General features: G+C 42.2%; 1 protein-coding gene across 12 annotated transcripts in view; it reads left to right on the forward strand.

The window, feature by feature from the left end:
* mllt10 (MLLT10 histone lysine methyltransferase DOT1L cofactor) overlaps positions 1-27031 on the forward strand; it is a 647928-nt gene that overhangs the window by 483427 nt on the left and 137470 nt on the right. For all 12 annotated transcript variants that reach the window (XM_059638794.1, XM_059638800.1, XM_059638789.1 and 9 more), the window contains one exon: positions 20902-21007. In XM_059638794.1, the coding sequence (XP_059494777.1) occupies positions 20902-21007 (106 nt within the window). The remainder of the gene's footprint in view (positions 1-20901; positions 21008-27031) is intronic.

Below are 27031 nucleotides of genomic sequence, written 5' to 3' on the forward strand. Positions count from 1 at the left end.
GGCCACTTGAAGGCACTCTTCTGAAGCCACCTGAAATTTTCCAGATGACAGGCTCCATGCTGAGGCATAAATCTGTTTGATGGGCAGAGGTGGCCTCCTGGTGGCAAACCAGGGTAATCAGCAATAAGTGCTGCTTGGTCTGTTGTGTTCATCAGCTCCACACTTAATTATCTCGGATTCTCCAGCATCTGCAGTTCCCATTATCTCTGAGGGTAATCAACAATGCCTCTGTTCCCACTTCACTTGGATGGCTTGGCAGCTGTGACCATTAAAAAAAATTCAAATATTGTCTGCTCTTCAGAGGGTCTGTCTATCTTGAGATTCCTTCAATGCTAAAGTTGGGAGCCCATTCGTGATCCTTAATTGGATAGGGCTACTCCACTGCCCAAATCAAACTCTATGGACCATGTTACTAGCATCTCTCAGCTCCGAACCTGATTGCCACCAGAAATTGAAGATCCCACAGGTTTCATGGTGCTGAATAGATCATGGAAAAATAATTTAAAAGGAATTAGGAACTGGGGAATCAGAGATAATGGGAACTGCAGATGCTGGAGAATCCGAGATAACAAAGTGTGGAGCTGGATGAACACAGCAGGCCAAGCAGCATCATAGGAGCACAAAAGCTGACGTTTCGGGCCTAGACCCTTCATCAGAAAAGGGGGATGAGGAGAGGATTCCCCACCCCTCCTCCCTCACCCCCATCCCAGGCCCCAAGATGACTTTCCACATCAAGCAGATGTTCACCTGCACATCTGCCAATGTGGTATACTGTATCCACTGTACCCATTGTGGCTTTCTTTACATTGAGGAGGCTTGGGGACCGCTTTGCAGGACACCCATGCTCGATTCGCAATAAACAACTGCACCTCCCAGTATGAGCCATATTAACTCCTCCTCCCATTCCTTAGATGACCTGTCCATCCTGAGCTTCCTGCAGTGCCATAATGATGCCACCCAAAGGTTGCAGGAACAGCAACTCATATTCCGCTTGGGAACCCGGAAGCCCAATGGTATCAGTGTGGATTTCACAAGCTTCAAAATCTCCCCTCCCCCCCACTGCATCCCAAAACCAGACCAGCTCGTCCCCGCCTCCCTAACCTGTTCATCCTCTCACCTATCCCTTCCTTCCATCTCAAACCACACTTCCATTTCCTACCTACTAATCTCATCCCGCCCCGTTGACCTGTCCGTCCTCCCCATACTGACCTATCCCCTCCCTACCTCCCCACCTGTACTCTCCTCTCCACCTATCTTCTCCTCTACCTATCTTCTATCTGCCTCCCCCTCTCTTCCTATTTATTTCCGAACCCCCTTCTGAACCCACTCCATTTCTGAAGAAGGGTCAAGGCCCAAAACTTCGGCTTTCCTGCTCCTCTGATGCTGCTTGGCGTGCTGTGTTCATCCGGCTCTACACCTTGTTATTTCAGATTCTCCAGTTTCTGCTGTCCCTACTATCTGTGAAACAACTTTAAGATGACTGACCGGTTAAAAAGATCAGCCTAAAGATATTGTTTCTTAATGCATAAGCATTCACAACAAGATAGATGAATTGACAGTAAAAATTGGTATATATTGCTGAAGATGGGCTGAGAGGGGGAGGAATAAATAACAGATGGAGATGGAGTCCAGGGAGAGAGAACTGCAGTTGGGCAAAGGAATGGGTAAAGGTCAGCCTGGGGAGCAAATAGCTGCTAATGTGGACCATTAGCATGAAGCTGGCATCATTGAAACGGATGGAAGATGCTGACTTCCTCCAGCAATTTCAGTTTTAATTCGTAATAGATTGGACAAGCCAAAATAATGGTAATACTGAAGAAGATGATTTCCTGGTGTGTGAATGTGATGTATTGTGCAATATGAAGGACTAACCAACAATCATGTTGTGTGGGGGCCCTTGAAGAAGACTGGCCATAAAATTATACAATTGTTCATTATGATGGAGCGAAGAAGTTGAATTTGGATCTATGGTCCAGCATCTGAACAAAGGGAACTTTGAGCGTAAGAGGCATGAGTTGGCAACTGGGGAACTAAACTAAGAGGGTTGGACATGGATAGGCAATGGCTAGTATTTAAGGACAACAACTATTCATTTCTATCTGGTGCAAATTAAAACTGGAAATGTGGCTTAGCACAGTTTACAGAAGAAATTAGAGGTAGTATTAGATCCAAGGCGGAGGCATGTAAAATTGCTGGAAGAAGCAGCAAATCTGAGCATTGAGAACAGTTTTGGATTCAGCAAGAGAGGACAAAAACGAAGAATCAAGATAGGAGAAATAGAGTATGAGAATCAACTTGCAGGGAACTTAAATACTGCAGATGCTGAAAACCTGAAACAAAAACAAATTGCTGGAGGAACTGAGCAGGTCTGCCAGCATCAATGGTCAGAAAGCAGAACGTAGAACGTAGAACAGTATAGGCCCTTCGGCCCACGATGTTGTGCCGAACTTTTACCCTAATCCAAAAGTTTATCACCCAAATGCCTATCTAATAGCCGTTTAAATGCCCCTTATGAGGCCGACTCCACTACTGTCTCCGGCAATGCATTCCATGTCCCTCCCACTCTGTGAGTAAAGAACCTACCTCAACGTCTCCCCTGTATCTGCCTCCACTCACTCTAAAACTACGCCCCCTTGTAACAGCTATTTCCACCCTAGGAAAAACTCTCTGGCTGTCTACTCTATCTATATTTTTGAAACGTTTTTCATCCAGTGTTCCTTCTTCAGAAATCTGAAGAACTATAAAATTTGACTGTAAAAGCTTATAAGAATACATGAGGAGGAAATGGTTAGTAAAGACAAATGTAGGTCCTTTCCAGTCAAATGTGGGGGAAGTTATAACAGGATGCAAAGAAATATCAAGAATTCAACACACATTTTAGTTCTGTCGTTGCTGCAGAGAATGCAAATAATTCCCCAGAAATGTTAAAAAACGAAGAGTCTAATAAGCAGGCCAAGTCTGAAAAAAATCACCGTTAAGAAAGAAAGGCTGCCAGAACAATTAATGAGATTAAAAAGCTGACGAATCTCCACAGCCTGTGAATCTACATCCCAGCACACAAAAAGAAAGTAGTGCTAAAAATATTGATACTATTCTTCAAATTCCTAGACACTGCGAATTGTTCCTACAGGGTGGAAGGTGGGAAATGTAACCCCGATATTTAAAAATCATAGGTAAAAATTCTAGAACTCCCTCCCTAAGGGCATTATTCGTCAACCTACAGCATGTGGATTGCAGTCATTCAAACAGGCAACTCACCACAATCAACTTGAGAGCAACTAGGGACAGGCAATAAATGTTGGCCAGCCAGGGATGCCCACATTCCATGAGTGAATGACAAGAAGACTGAGAAAAAATCGAGAATTACAGATTTGGATTCTCAGAAAGATTTTGTTACAGCTCTACATATGATGCTAGTGGGTAAAATTAAAGTGCATAGGACTGGAGATAACATATTGGCGTAGATTAAGAATTGGTTGACACATTAGAAACACAGTGGGAACGAATGGATCTTTTTCCCAGATAGCAGGCAGTGACAAGTGGTGTAGATCGCATGGGGGTCAATTCTTGGACTCTGGCTATTCATAAAGTCTATAAATGATTTGTATATGGGTACCAAATACAATATGTCCAAGTTTGCTGACAGCACAAAATCAGGTGGGAATGTGAGTCAAGGAGAATACATGGAGGCTTTAGGACGATCTAGACATGTTGAATCTGTGGGCATACACATGGCAGATACAGTATAACATGGATAAAGGCAGATTATTATTTATGTATTGATATGTTCGGAAATGTGGATGTACAAAGAAATCAGTGTATCCTTGTAAGCAGTCAATGAAGGTTAAGTTCAAGAACCGTGAAGTTATGCTTCAGCTATACAAAAGCCTGGTTCGACCACATCTGGAGTATTGTGTCCAGTTCTGGTCACCTCAGTACAGGAAAGATATGGAGGTGTTGGAAAAGGTGCAGAGGAGATTTACCAGGATGTTGCCTGGAATGGAGGGAAGGTCTTACAAGGAAAGGTTGAGAGAGCTAGGGCTTTTCTCTTTAGAATGATGAAAGATGAGAGGTGACTTGATGGAGGTGTACAAAATGATCAGAGGTATAGATAGAGTGGACAGTCAGAGAGGGGTCATAGTTTTAAAGTGAGTGGAGGTAGATACAGAAGAGACGTCAGAGGTAGGTTCTTCACTCCGAGAGTGTTAGGGGCGTGGAATGCATTGACGGAGAGGATAGTGGAGTCGGCTTCATTAGGGGCATTTAAGCAGCTCTTAGATAGGCATATGGATGATAGTATAAGGTAGGGGTGGAGGTTAGATAGACCTTAGGTTTAGGGTAAAAGTTTGGCACAACATCGTAGGCCAAAGGGCCTGTACTGTTCTATGTTCAATGCTCTATGTACATGGGCAGACACAGCAGGCAATTAGAAGGTGAATGGTACGTTGACCTCCTTTGTAAGAGAATTTGTGTTTGGAAGCAGGGTTGCCTTACTGTAGTTATATAGACCCTTGGTGGACCACATCTGGAGTTTTGTATACAGTTTTGTTCTCCCTGCTCGAGTGGATATGCTTGCCTTAAAGAGCAACAGAAATTCATTATATTGATAGTGGGTATGGCAGGACTGTCGTATGAAGAAAACTTAATTTGGCTGGGACTGTGTTTGCTGGAGTTTTGAAGAATGGGGGGGACAGTATTGGATCTGATTGAAACACACAAATTTCTAACAGAGCTAGTCAGACTAGATGTAGGGAGGATTGTGCTCCTGATTGAGGAGTCTAGAACCAAAGGTGATAATCTCAGGATATGGGATAGGCTAGTTAAGATTAAGATGAGGAACATTTCTTCATTCAAGCTTGTGAAATTTGCTACCACAGAAAGCTGTGGAGGCTGCATCACTGAGTATATTCAGCTAAGAGCTTGATGCACCTTTTATATTTAAAGCAATCAAGGGATATGGGGAGCAGGAATATAACTTGAAATAGGAAATCAGCTATAATCATATTGAATTGTGAAGCAGGCTTGAAGAGCTGAATGGCTGCTTCCTACTATTTCTGAACAGCCTTCAAAATATTTCTTTAAGTATTCTAGACGTGGGTCTATCCAGTGCCTTGCATAATTTTAGCACAACTCTTTTTTTGTGTTCTATTTACTTGGAAATCAAGGAGAGCATTCTATTTGCTTTTTCTGTTATCTGCTAAACTTGCGTACATTTTGTGATTTTTGCATGAGGCCCCCCAGATCCCCTGTGTCTTGGGTTTTTGCAATCCTTCTGTATTTTAATAGTATTCAGCTCCTCTCTTCTTGCCAAAGTTCATGACCTCTATTTGCCCACATTATATTCCATCTATAGAAAATCAAGTGTGAAGCTGGATGAACACAGCAGGCCAAGCAGCAACTCAGGAGCACAAAAGCTGACGTTTCGGGCCTAGACACTTCACCAGAGTTTTCATCTACCATCTACCAAGTTTTTGCTCACTTTATGTAACCTGTCTGCTATTGACCCTCAACCATCTTTTCTGTTAAACTCCATTGTCAGACTACTCCAGTTAACTCTGTCCTCATTCTGTTATGATTGACTTTATTTAGGTTTAGCACAGTTGTTTCTAACCCAAGTTTTCTACACTCAAACTGAACATTGAATTCTACCATATTGTCGACACTGTTTACTAGCGGATCTTTTACTCAGATCTCATGTAATAAACCTGCCTCATGACATCACCAGCTCCAAAGTATCCTGATTCCTGACTGGATCCCCATTATATTGTTATCTGAAACTGTCTCAAATAGACTCTTGGAATTCTGTGATAACACAGTGTGGAGCCAGAGGAGCAAGAACATTGACATTTCAGGTTTTACATGTATTGCTAGTAATTTCTCTGCCCCTCTTCTAGATACTGCTGCAGTACTTTTTGGTAGTTTGTTTGTCCTCTAGTCACGCTTCAATATCATAGCTTAATTTTATATTTAATATAAGTAACTTCCAATCCCTCAGGATTGTGGTTTGCAACAGGAATGAATGCAAACTTTGGAAAGGTTACGACTAGGACTGCTGGCTGATTGCCAAAATTGCAGTTAATCAGATATGGGTCACGACAAAGCTGTGATTTATTGTTTAGTCTTACATTGTGAAAACACATGCTTGTAATGCCTTTTTGCTTCAATGTCCAACTTCATCAGAACAGGAAATAATGGAATGATTTCCTATTTGGTAATGATTCAGCACAGCAAAGGAGGTTTAGGTTTTAATCGCTAAACTGGAATTGGAAATTAGCACTTCTGACCCCTGCGGACATACTGTGTTGTGGAAATCCCAAATATTTGTGAGAAATCTGTTGTCTACCTGTGCTTTTTTTTTGTCTGTGTTTTAATGAGATTAAATAATTAGTTGGATTATCAAATCGTCATCATGCTGCTAAAACCTAGTATTGTGACCAGACTGCACACGGGGGACATACATAATAATAGTAAATTACTTTTACACTTTTTCTCAGTATTTGAACGAGGTGAAATTTCAATTTTATTTGGATTGTTGTTGATTGAAATGCATGGTCAAGATGTTTGGATATGTCCATAAATTACTTTTCATTCTTATAGATTTCAGGTTTTGTGCTGTAGAACAGCATAAACCTCAAAAAATAGCAATTTTGATCTAGCTATAAATTCATTGAATTATTTTGAATAAGTTTGTCAACGGTTGGTTTGATGCATTAAATTTTGTTCCCCTCCTGTGCTAAAGATGGACTTGAGAGCAGCATTAGCACTTCACTCAGGTGATCATTCACACAGGCAAGACAATGTGTGTTTATAGCTGATTTCAATGTAGAGGATATCACACCAAAATAACAAAGTCTCACTGTGCCCTTCTCTACCTATTTAAATGCTTTTTTTACAAGTGATAGTTGGAAGCAATTATAGAATCATAGAACAGTACAGCATGGAAATATGCGCTTTGGTCCAACTTGGCCGTGCCATTTTTGTGCTCTAAAAGTATTCCGAGAGTGTAGATGCTAAGCCGTGCTTCTCTGAGTTCGGCAAGAAATTAATGGACTTCCAGAACCACTACCTTCTCAATAACTTTCAACATCAGCAACTGTTTGGAAACTGCCTCTCAGTGCTAATCTTCAGTTCGTTGTGTTCCTCATGCAAATCCACAGTTCCTCTTGAGGGCCTTGATGTCATTCCCACAAGCATCCAGCAGGAGTCAGTTCAAAGCAATTTAAATGTGGCTCAGCACTTCAACCTACTATATGCCTACTGTGTGCCATGTACGCTATAAAGGTGACACACATTGACATTAAAGCTATAGAATTAATTTACAGTTGCAGATAATTAATTGGTAAAAATAAATGTTATACTTGCATGTCTTTTTAGCACAGATTTTCAACTAGCACTTAAATTGACTGAGGTACCAGAACTGTCCTGCATAATAATGAAATTACTGCATGTCTTGCAAACTCATGAAGGGACCTAGGGTTAGGGTTTTTACTTGAAAGGTACCTACTTTACCTATCATTACTCTGTAAGGGGAAGGTGTCTCAAAAATGAGCAACAAGTGAAGCTCTTCAATAATCATCTGTTCAGTTCTCCACTTGCCAGGTCACTGCTATCAAACTAAAAAGTTATTGTAGCTTCCCACAAATGAATAATGTAAGTTGAATTTCAGTACTAATATGATAGCCAATAGATTGAACAAAGAATATTAACAACAAAGGAACAGCCTTCGGCCCTCCAAGCCTCCGCCAACACATTTTGCCTTGCATATTAAAACTGTCTTCACGTACAGGATCCATACCCCTCTATTCAATTCATGTATTTGTCCAGATACTGCTTGAATGCTGCTATTTTGTCTGCTTCTACCACTACCTCTGGTAGCGTGTTCCAGGTACTCACCACCCTTTGTGTGAAAAACATGCTTCGCACATCTCGCATCTTGAACCTGTGTCCCTTGGCAATTGACCACCCCCCCCCCGCCCGCCATTCTGGGAAAAAGTCTCATACTTTCCACTCTATCCATGTAATTGGCAATCTTATAAACGTCTATCAGGCTGTCCCTCAACCTCCTACATTCCAGTGAAAACAAACCCAGTCTATCTAACCATTCTCCATAGCTAAAATCACCCATACCAGACAACATCCTGGTAAAACTTTCTTGTACCCTTTACAGGGCATCCACATCCTTCTGGTAGTATGCTGACTAGAACTGTGCACAATATCCTGAGTGTGGCCAAACTAAAGTTCCATAAAACTGCAGCGTAACTTGACATTGTAGACACGCTCGCCAAGCCGGTGAATTTGGTTGTAAATGTTTCATCATCCTACTCGGTAATAACATCAGTGTGCCTCCAATGCACTGGTGTGGTTGGCATGACTTCTGGTTCTGTTTCTTAGTGGTTTGTACACAGGGTCTAGTTCAATGTGTTTGTTGATAGAGTTCCGGTCGGAATATTAGGCCTCCAGGAATTCCCTGTCATGTGTTTGTTTGGCATGTGCAATTATCGTTGTGTTATCCCAGTCAAATTTGTGTCCCTTGTTGCTTGTGTGTGGTGAGACAAGTGAGAATTGGTCATGTCTCTTGGTGGCTAGATGATGTTCATGCATCTGTATATTCAATTTTCTTTCCCCGCTTTGGCCTATATAGTGTTTCTCGCAGTCCTTGTGTGCTATTTTGTATGTTATACCCATTTTGCTTGTTTTGGATATGGGATCCTTTACATTCTTCAGTAGCTGTCATAGGGTGGCTGTCGGTTTGTGGTCTACTCTGATACCTAGGGGTCTGAGTAGTCTTGTGTTCATCTCTGAAATGTCTTTGATACATGGTAGGGTGATAAGTGATTCTAGTCGTGTTGTGTCTTCCTGTTGTTGTGGTCTGTATCAGAGGTAACAGCGTGTTATGTTTTTTGGATATCCATTTCATTTGAAGGCTCCATGTAAATGTTCCTGTCCTGCTTTGCTTGGATCGGGGTTACTGCAGTGTGTTGTGGCTCATTTAAACAGTGTCCTGATGCAGGTCTGTTTGTGGACGTTGGGGTGGTTGCTAGTGTATTTGGTTCATATATGTGGTCTTTCTGTGTACACCAGCCTAGAGTTCCCAATTGTTTGTATGTTCTACCATTATATTTAGGAAGGGTAGTTGGTTGTTGTTCTCTTCTTTGATGAATTTTATCCTGGTAGGGATGTTTATGTGTTGGTAGGTTCCTTCCAGTTTAGTGCATTTAGCAAAGGTGCCATCTATGCGTTGGACCCAAAGTTTGGGTTATACAGTGGGAAGCACTGTCTGTTCTACCCTTTGCATGATTGCTTCTGCTATCAGTCCTGATATTGGTGATCACAATGGTGTTCAGTTGATTTGTTTGTATATGTAGTCATTGAAAGTGGAGTGGGTTGCGAGGCACAAATCCAGTAGTTTCATGGTGGTGTCCTTATTGATGTTGTTAGTATCCTGCATTGTCTGCTTACTTGATTCGTCTAGTTTCTTTGGCTCGTTCGATGTTTATGGACGTAAATAGCGCGATTATGTCAAAGGATATCATCACCTTGTCTTCATCAATCCTGGCGCCCTTGATAATGTTGAGGAATTCTTGGGATGAGTGGATGGAATGGGTCGTGTTTTCCACTAACTGTTCCAATTTCTGTTGTAGTTCTTTGGCACATCTATATATTGCTATACCTGGCAGTGAAACAATGGGTCTGAGGGGCACCCCGATTTGTTTACCTTGGGGAGTCTGTAGAATCGGGGTGTGTTGAGTCCCTCTGCCTTCATTTTTAGTAGTCTGTTTTGTTGATGTCTCCTGAGTTGTGCAATTTCTTCAGGGATGTTGTAATCTGGTTTCCTAGCTGTGGTGTCAGTCCTATTGTCATCTGCTATTTGATAACTTCTATTAAATCATCCTCAATGTATTAAGAATTGTACCAGAAACCAATTGATTCAGTTAGAATTGCAGTGTGGACCATTTGCACACCCACATACATTCACATGCAGGATCCTGTTCTTGTTGCAGATTTTTCAATAAAGACAGGGTTAAGAAATCCCTGCTGTGCTAGAACTACACAAAGCTGAATAGAAACACTTGCATGGAGTCTTCAAATGAAATGGATACCTAAAAAGCACAATCTGCCACACTTCCAGGACAAACCACACAGGGAGACACAACATGACCAGAATCACTTATCACCTTACTATACACCAAGGACATTTAAGAGATGATCAAAAGACTACTCAGACCCCTAGGTATCAAAGTAGCCCACGAACCGACAACCACCCTACTGACGAATGTAAAGGATCCTGTACCCAAAACCAGCAAAACTAGGGTAATATAATGACATCCCATGCAAGGGCTGTGAGAAATACTACGTAGGCCAAACCAGAAGTAAATTGACCTCATGGATATGTGACGGACAACGAGGGACATAAATTCAACTGGGACAACACGTCGATAAACACACAAGCCAAACAGAGACATGCCAGGGATCTCCAGAAGGTCTGGTATTCCAACTAGAACTCCATCAATAATCACATTGAACTAGACCCTGTGTACAAACCACTGAGAAACAAGATCAGAAGTCAAACCAACTACTCAGCAAACCGAGGCATATAAATAACAAACAGAACAGAACACTGACGCTCCAATGGAGGCGCACTGATGATGTTACCTATCAGGGTGACAAAACATTTGCAACTACTGGCTCGGCGAGCATGTCTACAACCCCATCCACAACCCATGATACAGATTTTCACAAAAACGTGCAGCATGACTTGTTTATCCTTATACTCAATACCTGTTCCAATGTAGGCACGTGTGCCGTAGGCCTTTTCTACTATCTTATCTACCACCTTCAGTGATCTGTGGACCAACACATCCTAACCTCTCTGTATATCAATGCTGCTAAGGGTATTGCTATTCATTGTATAATTTCCACCTATACTTGACCTTTCAAAATGCATCCCGTCACGTTTGTCTGGATTATAAACCATCTGCCATTTTTCTGCCCATGCCTTCAACTGATCTATATCCTGCTCTATGCTCTGACAATCCTCCTCACCATCCGCTACTCCACCAATCTTTGTATTGTCCCCAAACTTACTAATTAGATCCAGCTACGTTTTCTTCCAAATCATTTACTTAGATCGTGAACAGCAGATGTCCCAGTACTGATACCTTTGGTACACCACTAGTCACTGCCCTCCATTCGAAAAACAGAATCCTGCATGTGAATATATATGTACAATGTGCAAGTCATCCACACTACAAGCCTCTGGATGTGAGTTTGCTCGCTGAGCTGGAAGGTTAGCTTTCAGACGTTTTGTCACCACTCTAGGTAACATCATCAGTGAGCCTCCGACGAAGCGCTGGTGTTATGTCCTGCTTTCTATTTAGCTGGTTAGGTTTCCTTGGGTTGGTGATGTCATTTCCTGTTCTTTTTCTCAGGGGATGGTAGATTGGCTCCAAATCAATGTGTTTGTTGATGGAGTTCCGGTTGGAATGCCATGCTTCTAGGAATTCTCGTGCGTGTCTCTGTTTGGCTTGTCCTAGGATGGATGTGTTGTCCCAATCAAAGTGGTGTCCTTCCTCATCTGTATGTAAGGATACGAGTGATAGTGGGTCATGTCGTTTTGTGGCTAGTTGATGTTTATGTATTCTGGTGGCTAGCTTTCTGCCAGTTTGTCCAATGTAGCGTTTGTCACAGTTCTTGCAAGGTATTTTGTAGATGACGTTTGTTTTATTTGTTGTCTGTATAGGGTCTTTTAAGTTCATTAGCTGCTGTTTTAATGGGTTTGTGGGCTACCCTGATGCCAAGAGGTCTGAGTAGTCTGGCAGTCATTTCGGAAATGTCTTTGATGTAGGGGAGAGTGGTTATGGTTTCTGGGCCCGTTTTGTCTGTTTGTTTGGGTTTATTGCAGAGGAATCGGCGAACTGTGTTCATAGGGTACCCATTCTTTTTGAATACACTGTATAGGTGATTTTCCTCTGCTCTGCGTAGTTCCTCTGTGCTGCAGTGTGTGGTGGCTCATTGGAGGTATTGCATTTTGGTAAAGCGAACAAAAGCAAGACGTATACAGCTAAAGGTAGAGCCCTGGGTAGTGTTATCGAACGGGGAGATCTAGGGGTTCACGTGTGTAGTTCTTTGAAAGTTGCATCACAGGTAGACAGGGTGGTTAAGGCGATGTTTGGCACGCTTGCCTTCATTGCTCAGCCCATTGAATATCAGAGTTCGGACGTCATGTTGAGGTTATGTAGGACATCGGTGAGGCCTCTTCTGTAGTATTGTATACAGTTCTGGTTGCCCTGCTGTAGGATGAGTATTATTAAATTGGGTAGGGTGCGGAAAAGATTTACAAACATTTTGCTAGGCCTAGAGCGTTGTGTTACAAGGAGAGGTTGGATAGTCTGGGACGTTTTTTCACTAGACTGTACGAGATTGAGGGATGACATTGTGGATGTCTATAAAATCAAGAGGGGTGTAGATAATAAGAATAGCAAAGGTCTTTTCCTTAAGGTGGGGGAGTTCAAAACTGGAATGCATATTTTTAAGGCGAGAGGAGAAAGATTTATCAGGAACCTGAGGAGCACCTTTTTCACAGAGGGTGGTTTGTATTTGGAATGAAGTGCCAGAGGAAGTGGTACAGATACAGTTAAAATATTTTTTTAAGAATTTGACTAGGTACATGAAGAGGAAAGGTTTAGAGGCATATGGGTGAAACACCGGGAAGTAGGACCAGTTTTGGAGATAGTAGGAACTACTGATGCTGGAGAATCTGAAATAACAAAGTGTCAAGCTGGATGAACACACCAGGCATCAGAGGAGCAGGAAAGCTGACGTTTTGGGTCTGCACCCTAGTTTGGGCAAACGGTGTCTGTTTCCATGCCATATGAGTCTATAATTGTACTCAACAGCTGATCACCCATCTAACCTTCTTGACCTTCATGTTAGCTGATATTTTAAACATTTCTCATTCTTCAGGTCTTATTCCTGTAACTGTGCTGTCAACAAACTTCTCCACAAACCATCCTTTGATTTCTCCATCATCGCAAGGTACTGTCCCATCTCTAACTTCCCTTTTCTCTGCCAATCCTTAAACATGCTGTTGCTTCCCAAATCTGTTCTCATCTTTCCCTGTTTCAGTCCTTCCAATCAGGTCTCATTGCCTGTTCCAGTATTTTTTATCAAAATCACAAATTACATCCAATATGCGTGCATTTCCCATTGTACTTGTTGATCTGTCTGCAGTCCTTGATGGAGTCTCCCTCACCATCTTCTTCCAATACCTCACCCCTTTTGTCCTGCAGAGTATGGCTGCTGTCACGTGGTTACATTTCTTTCTACCGAATTGCAGTGAGAGTGCTTCAGTGCTTTCTCTTCTTTTGCTACACTCGTAACTTCTGGTGTGCCTAGGATCAATCCTTGATCCCTTCCAAGTTCTCATCCACACACTGCATCCAAAGACACACTGCTAATTTTCCAGGACAAGCAGCTTTATCTCACTACCATCTCTCTCAACTGCTACTTCTAAATTATCAGACTGGTTACTTAACTTCCTACTACTGTCGGAGCAGAGGTTTAATTAATTGAACTACAGGCTTGGCTGAAGATGTCGTTTCTGGTTCTGGCTGCCAGCTCTGTTCCCTAATTACAGAGTCCATTTCTCACCCAGACCAGCACTCTTAAGTCTATTCACAACCTTAGTATCATATTTGATCCTGAGATGAGCTTTTGACCCCCTGTGTGCCAAATCTAAGACTATCAGTTTCTACTCATGTGCCATCATTCAATATTATGCTGTCTCAGATAATTTGCTGCTGAAACACTCATCCATGCCTGCCTTAATTCTAGGCTTGATTATTCCAGTATATTCCTGGTGAGTTCTGCATTTTGCTTGCCATTAGTTTAAGATCTACCTAAAGTTTGCTGTCCATTTCGTAATTTGCAACACGTCCCATTTGCCTATGTCCCTATGTTTGCTGATCCACATTGATTTTAAAATTCTCATTTCATCTTCAAATCTCTCTGTGGTACTGCTCCTTCCATCTCTAACCACCCTCACCTCTACAGCTCCAAGATATTTTCCTTCTCCAAGTCTGACCTCTTGAGAATTCATAATCCAAATTCTCCACCATTGGTGACTAAATCTTTTAGCCGACACCTCCATTTGCAGAAATACTCTCCAGTCCTCACTACTGATCTCCTTCAATTTCCTCCTTCAAACCTTCTTGAATCTATTTGCCCATGCTTTTGTTCATCTGACCTAATATCCCCTTAGCTGGCTCACTGTCATACTTTATTCTGTGTTGCTTGTGTGAAGTGCCTTAGGATATTTCATTATATTAAAGGTGCCATCTGAATAAAAAAGAGATAACAGCGTGGAGCTAGAGGAGCACAGCAAATCAGGTAGCATCAGAGAAGCAGGAAAGGTGACATTTCATAGAACACAGAACATGACAGCACAGTACAGGCCCTTCAGCCCTCGATGTTGTGCTGACCTGTCAGACCAATCTAAAGCCCATCTAACCTACACTATTCCATGTACGTCCATATGCTTGTCCAATGACGACTTAAATGTGCCTAAAGTTGGCGAATCTACTACCATTGCAGGCAAAACGTTCCATTCCCTTACTACTCTTTGAGTAACGAAACTACCTCCGACATTTGTCCTATATCTTTCACCCCTCAATTTAAAGCTATGCCCCCTCGTGCTCGCTGTCACCATCCGAGGAAAAAGGCTCTCCCTATCAACCCAATCTAACCCTCTGATTATTTTATTTGTCTCAATTAAGTCACCTCTCAACCTTCTCTCTAACAAAAACAGCCTCAAGTCCCTCAGCCTTTCCTCGTAAGACCTTCCCTCCATACCAGGCAACGTCCGAGTAAATCTCCTCTGCACCCTTTCCAAAGCTTCCACATCCTTCTTATAATGCGGTGACCAGAACTGTACGCAATACTCCAAGTGTGGCCGCACCAGAGTTTTGTACAGCTGCAGCATAACCTCTTGGCTCTAGAACTCGATCCCTCTATTAATAAAAGCTAAAACACTGTATGCCTTCTTAACAGCCCTGTCAACCTGGGTGGCAACTTTCAAGGATCTGTGTACATGGACACCGAGATCTCTCTGCTCATCTACACTCTAAGAATCTTACCATTAGCCCAATCCTTTGCCTTTTGGTTACTCCTACCAAAGTGCATCACCTCACACTTGTCTGCATTAAACTCCATTTGCCACCTCTCAGCCCAGCTCTGCAGCTTATCTATGTCTCTCTGCAACCTACAGCATCCTTCGTCACTATCCACAACTCCACCAACCTTAGTGTCATCTGCAAATTTACTAACCCATCCTTCTACGCCCTCATCCAGGTCACATGACAAACAGCAGTGGACCCAACACTGACCCTTGCGGTACACCACTAGTAACTGGTCTCCAGGATGAACATTTCCCATCAACTCCCACCCTCTGTCTTCTTTCGGCAAGCCAATTTCCGATCCAAACTGCTATATCTCCCACAATTCCATTCCTCCACATTTTGTACAATAGTCTACTGTGGGGAACCGTTTCAAATGCCTTGCTGAAATCCATATACACCGCATCAACCGGTTTACTCTCATCTACCTGTTTGGTCACCTTCTCAAAGAAACAAACAAAGAAACAAAGAAACCTACTGCACAGGAACAGGCCCTTCGGCCCTCCAAGCCTGCGCCGATCAAGATCCTCTGTCTAACCTGTCATCTATTTTCTAACGGTCTGTTTACATTTGCTCCCTGCCCATCCATGTACCTGTGCAAATATATCTTAAAAGACGCTCCACTGGCAACGCGTTCCAGGCACCCACCACCCTCTGAGTAAAGAACTTTCCACGCATATCTCCATTAAACTTGCCTCCTCTCACTTTGAACTCATGACCCCTAGTAATTGAGTCCCCCACTCTGGGGAAAAAGCTTTTTGCTATCCACCCTGTCTATACCCCTCATGATTTTGTGGACCTCAATCAGGTCCCCCTTCAATCTCCGTCTTTCTAATGAAAATAATCCTAATCTATTCAACCTCTCTTCATAGCTAGCACCCTCCATACCAGGCAACATCCTGGTGAACCTCCTCTGCACCCTCTCCAAAGCATCCACATCCTTTTGGTAATGTGGCGACCAGAACTCAATAAGGTTTGTGAGGCACAACCTACACTTCTCGAAACTGTGTTGACTATCCCTAATCAAATTATTCTTTTCTAGATTATTATAAATCCTATCTCTCATAACCTTTTCCAACACTTTACCAACAATTGCAGTAAGGCTCACTGGTCTATAAGTACCAGGGTTGTCTCTACTCCCCTTCTTGAACAGGGGAACCACATTTGCTATCCTCCAGTCATCTGGCACTATTCCTGCAGACAATGACGAGTTAAAGATCAATGCCAAAGGCTCGGCAATCTCCTCCCTGCCTTCCCAGAGGATCCTCGGATAAATCCCATCCGGCCCAGGGAACTTATCTATTTTCACACTCTGTAGGATTTCTAATACCTCTTCCTTGTGAACCTCAATCCCACCTAGTCTAGCAGCCTGAATCTCAGTATTTTCCTCGACAACATTGTCATTTTCTAGAGAGAATACTGTCAAAAAATATTCATTTCGTGCTTCTCCTATCTCCTCTGACTCCACACACAACTTCCCACTACTATCCTTGATTGTCCGTAATCTTACTCTCGTCATTCTTTTATTCCTTAAATACCTATAGAAAGCCTTAAGGTTTACTCTGATCCTATCCACCAACAACTTCTCATGTCTCCTCCCGGCTCTTCTGAGCTCTCTGTTTAGGTCTTTCCTGGCTACCTTGTAACTCTCAAGCGCCCTAAGTGAGCCTTCACATCTCATCCGAACATAAGTCTTCTTCTTCCTCTTGACCAGAGATTCCACTTCCTTCGTAAACCACGGCTCCCGCGCTCTACAGCTTCCTCCCTGCCTGACTGGTACATACTTACCTAGGAGACACAGGAGCTTTTCCTTGAATAAGCTCCACATTTCTAATGTGCCCATCCCCTGCAGTTTCTTTCCCCATCCTATGCTCCCTAAATCTTGCCTAATCTCATCGTAATTGCCTTTCCCCCAGCTATAACTCTTGCCCAGTGGTATACACCTATCCCTTTCCATCACTAAAGTAAACATAACAGAATTGTGATCGCTATCACCAAAGTGCTCTCCTACTTCCAAATCTAACACCTGGCCGGGCTCATTACCCAGTACCAAATCTAATGTGGCTTCGCCCCTTGTTGGCCTGTCTACATACTGTGTCAGGAAGCCACCCTGCACACACTGGACAAAAACTGACCCATCTATAGTACGCGAACTATAGTGCTCCCAGTCAATATTTGGAAAGTTGAAGTCCCTCATGACAACTACCCTGTCTCTCTCACTCCTATCGAGAATTATCTTTGCTATCCTTCCCTCTACATATCTGGAACTATTCGGAGGCCTATAGAAAACTCCCAACAGGGTGACCTCTACTTTCCTGTTTCTAACCTCAGCCCGTACTACCTCAGTTGACAAGTCCCCAAACATCCTTTCTGCAACTGTAATACTGTCCTTGACCAACAATGCCACACCTCCCCCTCTTTTACCGTCTTCTCTGTTCTTACTGAAACATCTAAATCCCGGAACCTGCAACAACCATTCCTGTCCCTGCTCTATCCATGTCTCTGAAATGGCCACAACATCGAAGTCCCAGGTACCAACCTATGCTGCAAGTTCACCCACCTTATTCCGGACGCTCCTGGCATTGAAGTAGACACACTTCAAACCAACCTCTTGCTTGCCGGTGCCATCTTGCGTCCCTGAAACTTTATTTCGGACCTCCCTACTCTCAACCTTCTCTATATTCGAAGTACAGTTTTGGTTCCCATCCCCCTGCTGAATTAGTTTAAACCCACCCGAATAGCCTTAGCAAATTTCCCCCCCCAGGATATCGGTACCCCCCTGGTTCAGGTGAAGACCATTCTGCTTGTAGAGGTCCCGCCTACCCCAGAAAGAGCCCAATTATCCAAGAATCCAAAACCCTCCGTCCTGCACCATCCCTGTAGCCACGTGTTCAGCTCCTCTCTCTCCCTATTCCTTGCCTCACTAGCACGTGGCACGGGCAACAAACCAGAGACAACAACTCTGTTCGTCCTAGCTCTCAGCTTCCATCCTAGCTCCCTGAATTTCTGCCTTAAATCCCCGTCTCTCTTCCTACCTATGTCGTTGGTGCCTATGTGGACCACAACTTGGGGCTGCTCCCCCTCCCCCTTAAGGATCCCAAAAACACGATCAGAGACATCAAGCACCCTGGCACCTGGGAGGCAACATACCAACCGTGAGTCTCTCTCGTCCCCACAGAACCTCCTATCTGTCCCCCTAACTATGGAGTCCCCAATGACTACTGCTCGGCTCCTCTTCCCCCTTCCTTTCTGAGCAGCAGGGACAGACTCTGTGCCAGAGACCTGCTTTCCCCTGGTAAGTACCCCCCCCCCAACAGTATCCAAAATGGTATACTTATTGTCATGTCAGGACCTTCTTCAGAAAAAAAGTCTGGCCTGTGTGTTCCTGTACTCCACACTCTGTTATCTCTTACTCCAGAATGGGCAGTTCTTACTATCTCTGACATAAATAAAAAAAAGCTTCTTTTTGAATTTTTCACCATGGGGATTGATTTGTTGACGTCTTTCCAGCTACTTTGGTTTTTCTCCTGGGGAGATATAGTTGTATTCTGTGGAGAGTAAATTTAGAATGTTATTTCATAAAATATCAAAATCAGACGATACATGAGGACATGCAGTTCATTTGTTTCTGTTGGCTGTTGAAGATATATCCAATTATTTGTGCTACCCTCCTTTTTAGATGTATGTCTAGTTCCTCATTTGAAGGCTATAATTGATTGCACATGAACCACCTTCTTATGGTGTGTTCTCTGCTTACTTCCTTCCTGCCATCATCTCTCTTTCTGTCTCTTTGCCTATTTTGTTTCACCCCTCATACTTTGGAATGCCTTGGGTCTAAATTCTCTAGTCTGTCCACGTAACTGAAACCCTCATCCTCGTACCATGTTGTTAAATCTCCTCTGCACATTTTCCATGGCAGTATGTTGCTGTAAGTTATACTTAATCTAATTCTGTTTAAAAATAGACCCCCCGGAACAAAGAATATAATTATCATTGCATAGCCCTTTTCTAGTTTGCTTTTTCAGTCTTTGTTGCCGGAACGCATTTCAGCAATATTTTGTTCCCTTTTAACAATACAGTTATTTTCGATACTTTATACAGGAAAATGAAATCTCATTAACTACACATTTTAAACAAATAAAATAAGTTTTCAAATATTCTTTTCCCCTCCTATCAAGAATTTGAATCTGGGGACTAGTTTTGACAGTTCAGCTAAAGCAATACCTCAAGCATGCCAAATTCTGAGTTTTATATTCTAGCCAAGAAGACTGTCTACCTTGTGGTAGGGAATCTTTTCATCTTAGTGGGGTAACAAAAGGTTTTGCAAGTTCTTAGTGATATAGTTACATTACTAAGATATTTTGTCAAATCAACAAGCTATTAGTTATTTACTACCTCTTAATCTGCAAAGTAAGAAAGCATGTAGCCAAGTTCTTCGGCCAGTAATACTGTTCTTGAATAAACATTACAATAATTGGGAAAAAAATGCAGCCTGGAAGAAAGTTCGTTAAGATGATCTCTGGTATGGTGGGATTGTCTTACGAACATGGGCCAAGAGATTGAGACTGTACTCACTGGGATTTAGAAGAATGAGAGGTGCTCTTGTTGAAGCATTATAGGACTCTTAAGGGGCTTGACAGGGTAAATGCCAAGAGGATATTTCACCTCATGGGAGAGTCTTTGACCAGAGAGATTGAGATGAGGAGGAATTTCTTCTCTGATGGTTGAGAGGCTTTGAAACACCTTACCATAGGGAGCTGTGGGGGGCAGAGTTCTTGTGTATGTTTAAGCCTGTGACAGATTCTTAATCATTGGCCGAATCAAGGGTTATGGGGAAAAGGGAAGGAAAGTGGGTGTGAGAATGCTGGATCAGCATGCTCTTACTGAATGCTGGAGGAGGCTCAAGGGGCTGAACGGCCTACTCTTGTTCCTGTTTCTAATGGTCTTATGGTCACAAGGCCAAATGAAAATGATCCCTGCACAATGCATTCAGTAATTTTGCTAGAGTGAATTCTTTTGAATTATTTTTACCAGTATTCATTTCTTGCCCAGAAATTCTAGAATAGTCGCTTGATGAGCCCATAGGTAAATGTAACTTCCATTGTACACCAAACAATCAAGATTCAAGTTTTTATTCTTGCTCCTTGGTGATTTACTTAGTCTCGAGTGAGGCAGCTTTTGGGGTAGGGTAGGGTAGGGTAGGGAGGAGAAAATCTGCCAGAATTGTCACTTCTGATTGTTAGCTCCAGAAAAGCACCCTCTGTGTACCTGAACAAAATTAGACTTCACTCTGTCGTGGAATAGTCTCTTACAGTTCACTAATTAGATTCATGCGCTAACAGCGAGGAGACATCCAGTAGCAACGGAATCATATGCTAACTACTCAGAAGAAGGGAACATGGTTAACACTTTTGAAAAAGTTATGGAACAACAGATTGATTTACATTTAATTGTATGACTAGATGGAGTGGAAGAATAGCTCGGGGCAGTTTGTCTAATGGTGTATTTCTTCACGGTTCAGAAATGCAGTTGATCTCTCAAAGCACAATTGAAACTAGAAACTCTGTTTTAGAGGGCAATGAGCACAGACTTTTTTCCTGCCATTCTTGATGCATCTCTGTGTAACTTTTCTGGAATGACAGGTTTAGATGTACCTATAAAGGTGATTTGTCTCTCAAAGCCTTTCTTTTATGTACGTTTTTAAGTGGCTGCATTCTGTCATTCACAGGCAAGTGCACTACCGGAATCTTCCTTTAATCTTGCACCATCGCACATGTTTGGAAATCGATTAAATCACAACTCAGCAATTACACAGTCTGAAACAAATCCAGAAGGTAAGTTTGACTGGAGTTGAAGAGGGTGAGAAATACATGGCATTGAATTTCTAGTTTTTCTTCATTTTTGAGATATGCTATTTCTGAATAGCTTTTCACAAGAAGTTGTTTACTAATGAATTTAATACTCCAGAAATTTTAAAAATATAACCATTTAATTGCCAATCTTTATTTATCAGTTTGTACAAATTAACTTTTGAAGATCTCAGGTGAATTTCAGTCTGTTTGGCTCAACCTGAAACATGCTGGAGTGAGTGATGGAGTTGGTGACAAGGGTATAGAATTTGAGTCAAATACAATGTCTTACCAGTGTTTAACTAGATTAGAATGATATTTTGAACAAATCATTTATTAACATTGAGCCAGTCCAACTGGATGCGTTCAGTGTATCTATGAAAACTAGCCCTGTTTTTGATGTTTGTCATTTCAGACTATTATGTGGATGAAAAGATAGGACGAGGTAAAGAATAGATCTTTCGTGGGGACTAGAGCTAACAATACACCGATAGAAGGAGGAAAGGTAATTGCTGGAGTTGCTCTGCTGTGCCAGATTGGATATGCCAGAATAGAACCAAGCAAAGGCAGTTCCCTCGAGTTGGAGAACAGAGGCAAGGTATTGGAGGAGAATGGTGTGGTTCACCACGTCAGTGTATGTAACAATCGTGCAGGGACAAAAATGCCTTACTATCACAGATGTAGAAAATATGACTTAGTTACATGCATTTTGCTACGATGTGGTACAAACCAGATGTTAATGGAAGAAGGATGGCCATAGATTTGGGAGAAGAGTAGTTTGGAGATTAGTCATAGCAGAGATGGTTCAAGGAGGATTTTGCTCGATTGTGGCTTGGAAAAGTAAAGTGCAATAACAGAGGAAAGTCACAATATTTATATGGAGATCAATAAGACAAATTATCTGGTCAGAAGCTTAGTAGGAATGAGATCCGAGGAACACAAATTGGTTGTCGTAAACAAGATGAATGTGAAAAGAACATGAAAAAAAATGAAAAAAATTAAAGAAAGACGCAGTGGCAGGCCTGGTTTAAAGCTGCAAGCTTCGCTTCACATAAGAAACTGAACAAATTGTTCAAACTAGTAATGAAAAGGCCATAAATTCATACTTGTTTTTGAAGTGAGGACTGAACAAACCTTTTGAGAGGACTTAAGGAGAAAAAAGGTGTACATCCACTTTTTGGAGAATTGTGGAGTAGTGGATGCTTGAGCAGAGAATGGTCCCAGTAACAAATTAAGTGGTTGAATCAGAATTGATGATTAAATGTCAGATTATCTTAAATCTGCATCCCTTAGAAATAAGAGTATAAAGATGATTATAGGGTGCAAGTGCCCCAAAGATGCAGGTAAGAGAATGGCTGATCAAATTGACAGCTGCAGAAACCTAAAAGCTAGGAATTTTAAAAGTACAGTTGCAAGTGACTGAGCAAAACTTGGAGCAAGTGGCTAGAAAATTTGATGAAAGATTAAATCAAAAGGTTGGGAATTGACCTTACCTGTGTTCAAGACTGGGAGTAGAGTAGCGACTAAATGCCAGAGTTGAAGACATGGTCACAGATATTGTTTTGAAAGTTTGTAGGATGAGAACAGGAGAAGGCCATTCAGTTCCTTATGTCTGTTCTGCCGTTCAGTGAGATCGTGGCTGAAGTGTGGCCTGACTCCATATACCTGCCTTTGCCCATATCCCTTAATACCTTTGCATAACAAAGAATTATCTGTCTCAGACTTTAAATTAACAATTGATTCGGCATGAACTACCATTTTGTGGAAGAGAGTTCCAAACATCTACAATGCTTTGTGTATAGAAGTGCATCCTAATGTCTCACCTGAACGGTCTGACTCTAATTCTCAGATTATGCCTTCTCGTTCTAGAATCCCCAACCAGTGGAAATGGTTTGATCTTTTCCTGTTAATATCTTGACTTCAATCAGATCACCCCATAACCTTTGAAATTCTGGAGAAAACGGCTTAATTAGTATAATCTCTCCTGATAACTTCTGAAATTTGTGATTGTAGAAGTTCCAGCATTGGACTGGGGTGGACAAAGTCAGAAGTCACACGATATCAGGTTATAGTCCAACAGGTTTATTAAAAATCACAAGCTATTGGAACATAGCCCCTTTGCCTGATGAAGGGGCTATGCTCTGAAACCTTGTGATTTCAGACGAACGTGTTGCACTATAATTTGGTGTCGTGTGACTTCTGACTTTGTCCTGAAAATTAGGTAGCATTCTTAAAACCTATGTTGTACTTACTCCAAGCCCAATGTAACTTTCCCAAGCTGTGGTGCCTAGATCTACTTACAGTACTCCAAGTGGAGTTTAGCCAGAGTTTTGTATAATTGCAGCATAATCTCTGCATTCTTATACTCCAGTCCTCTAGATAATTAAAAATCAGAATTCCATTAACTTGCTTGATTATTTTCTGCACCTGTTTGTGACATTTAAAAGATCTATGCATTTGAACCCCCAGTCACTTTGGACATCCACTTTATTGGACATACCATCTAGAAGGAACCCTGATCTACTCTCTCCCACTCCAAAATGGGTTACCTCACATTTGCTTACATTATAGAATCCCCACAGTGCAGAAAGAGGCCATTCAGCCTATCAAGTCTTCACTGACCTTCCTAGCATCCCACCATACAAAGTAGCCATAAATTTCTAGATCTTTATTGATTTGGTTTTGTGCAGATGTGGAGACAGCAATACATGTCGCTGTGTATTTCTCACAGAATGGTGAGGTGGGGGCACGGTCAGAGGGCGAACTCTGCCTTAATCAATAGAGATTAAGGTGTGAGAAAGTGGAGAAGTAATGATTATTTCGGTTGGAGATTGAGAGAGAGTGCATGATATGACCAGGTGATGGGAAAATCATGAAGGAACAGCCTGAAAGCAGTAAAGGAGATGACATGAAATGAAAGTAATGGGCTTGGGTTTGGATCAAAGCCCATTGCTGGACATTGAAAAATTTCTGTTTAGAAAGCATATGGTGTTTTGGCTTTCATTAACAGGGGGATTGAGTTTAAGAGTCGTGAGATCTTGTTGCAGCTCTATAAAACTTTGGTTAGACCGCACTTGGAATACTGCGTCCAGTTCTGGTTGCCCTATTATAGGAAAGATGTGGATGCTTTGGAGAGGGTTCAGAGGAGGTTTACCAGGATGCTGCCTGGACAGGAGGGCTTATCTTATGAAGAGAGGTTGACTGAGCTTGGACTTTTATCATTGGAGAAAAGGAGGAGGAGAGGGGACCTAATTGAGGTATACAAGATAATGAGAGGCATAGAGTTAATAGCCAGAGACTATTTCCCAGGGCAGTAAAGGCTAACACGAGGGGTCATAGTTTTAAGCTGGTTGGAGGAAAGTATAGAGGTGATGTCAGAGGCGGGTTCTTTACACAGAGAACTGTGAGAGCATGGAATGCGTTGCCAGCAGCAGTTGTGGAAGCAAGGTCATTGGGGACATTTAAGATACTGCTGGACATGCATATGGTCACAGAAATTTGAGGGTGCATACATGAGGATCAATGGTCGGCACAACATCGTGGGCTGAAGGGCCTGTTCTGCTCTGTACTGTTCTATCTTCTATGTTCTAATAGTAACACAGGTGTTAGGAGATATCTCTGTGGTCTTCAGCAGATCAAAAGGAAAAATTGTTGAGACAGTTGAGTTCCAGTGGTGAGATAAAGTAAAATTGTCTCTTTGGATTCACCCTGATCTTCTTAGCCAAAGCTATCTTGTGCCCTCTTTCTGCCTTTCTGATTTTCTTCTTATGTAAACACCTGTATCCCATATATACTTCCAGGGATTCCCTTGTTCCGAGCTGCCTGTGCCTGAGCCATGCCTCCTGCTTTTGTTTTCGGTCATAGCCTCAAAATCTCTTATCATCCAGGGTTCCCTACTCCTGCCATCCTTGCCCTTCACCCATACAGGAACATATAGTCAACATAATTCATAAATGACCAGGACCCAAATTCAGAGACATTTGTGTGTAGAGATATTGAATCTAGGGCAACATCTCTCCACACCCTCGATGGAACCTTCCTTTGCAAACGCAAAAGGCAGGAACACCTGCCTGTTTATTTCCTCTGTCCTCATTGTCCAAAATCTAGGATACACTTTACCCATTCAAACTGTGCCCAACTGCTTTTCTGTCTGAAAACAGAAATTGCTGGAAAAACTCAGCAAGCCTGGCAGTGTCTATGGAGAGAACTCAGAGTTAACGTTTTTGGTCAGCTGACCATTCCTCAGATCTGCTTCCTACCATCCGAAGAGATTTTTTTAAAAAGGTGTATTAAAGGAAAAAGAATAACTAGAGAAATAATAGAAGCCTTCAAGGACCAAAGTGGACATGTATATATGGAACCGCTGGAGATGGGTGAGGACCTCAATGAATATATCTCCTCTTGTGTTTAAATCTACAGATACTGCCAAATCTGCTGACCCTCTTCACCAATTTCCGTTTTTGTTTCTGATTTATAGCATCTGCAGTTTTTTAGTTTTTGTTTTTCAGTCTCTTTGGGCTCCATTTCCAACTATCGTTTACTCCCCATCCCCTTTAGCATATATACCCTCCTTTTCCTCGTTATTTGGCTCTGAAGAGGGCACCACTGGAGTCGAAACATTAACATTAAAGCATTATCTTCAAAGATGCTGCCAGACCTGCTAGCTTTTCCAGCAATTTCTGTTTTAGTTTCTGATTTCCAGCATAGGATCATAGAGTCTTACAGCATGGAGACAGGCCCTCCAGTCCAAATTGGTCAATGCCAACCAATAATGTACATCCACACCTCACGCTTACCTGTGTTAACCTGCATTTGCCGTTTTTCGGCCCAATTCCCCAGCTGATCAAGATCCTACTGCAATTTCAGATAACCTTTCTCACTGTCCATGATACTACTTATTTTACTGCCATCTGCAAACTTACTAACATGCCTTGTACATTCACATCCAAATCATTGATATATATGTATATATAACTAACAGCAATTGGTCCAGCACTGACTCCTGAAGCACACCACTAGTCACAGCCCTCCAGTCCGACATGCATCTTTCAACTATTAACTCTCCGCTTCCTACCATCAAGCCAATTGTTTATCGAGTTTGCCAGCTGTCCCTGGATTCCATGCACTCTAACCTTCTAGAACAGCCTACCATGTGGAACATCATGAAAGGCCTTACTGAAATCCATAGAGACTATACCAGCCATCCCGTCCACATCAACCTTCCTGGTCACTTCATCAAAGACCTCTGAACAAATTTCTGAGGCATGATTTCCCACGCATGAAGCCACGTTGACCCAATCAAACCCTGTCTTTCCAAATGCATGTATATCTTATCCCTCAGAATCTTCTCAAGTGACTTACGTACCAGAGATGTTAGGCTTACTGGTCTATAATTGCTAGATTTTTCTTTGCAGCCCTTTTTGAATAAGTGCACAACACTCGCTAAGTTCCAATCTTCCAGGACCTCACCCATGGCTAATGATGATGCGAACAAATCAGCCAGGGCCCCCTGCAATTTATTCTCTCGCTTCTTGCAGGATTCTTGGATGTATCTGGTCAGGACCAGAAGATTTATCTACCTTCATACATTCTGATACTTCCAGCATCTCCTCTACTGTGATATGGACTGGCCCCAAGATATCACCACTAACTTACACAAGTTCCCATGTCTTCATGTCTTTCTCCACAATAAACACAGGAGAAAAAATAATTGAGGACCTCACCCATCTCCTCTGGTTCCACACATATATGTCCACTTTGGCCCTTGAAGGGCCCTATATTCTCTCTAGTTATTCTTTGTCCTTTAATATACTTAAAAATATCTTTGGATTCACCCTAATCTTCTGAGCCAAAGCCAACCTGTGCCCCATTTCTGCCTTTTTGATTTCCTTCTTCAGTAAACTCCTGTATCCCCTATATACCTCCAGGGATATGCTTGATCCCAGCTGCCTGAAACTGAGCCATGCTTCCTGCTTTTTTCTGGCCAAAGCCTCAATGACTCGTCATCCA

Source organism: Stegostoma tigrinum, chromosome 2 (genome assembly GCF_030684315.1).
Source record: "Stegostoma tigrinum isolate sSteTig4 chromosome 2, sSteTig4.hap1, whole genome shotgun sequence".
Lineage (NCBI taxonomy): Eukaryota > Metazoa > Chordata > Chondrichthyes > Orectolobiformes > Stegostomatidae > Stegostoma > Stegostoma tigrinum.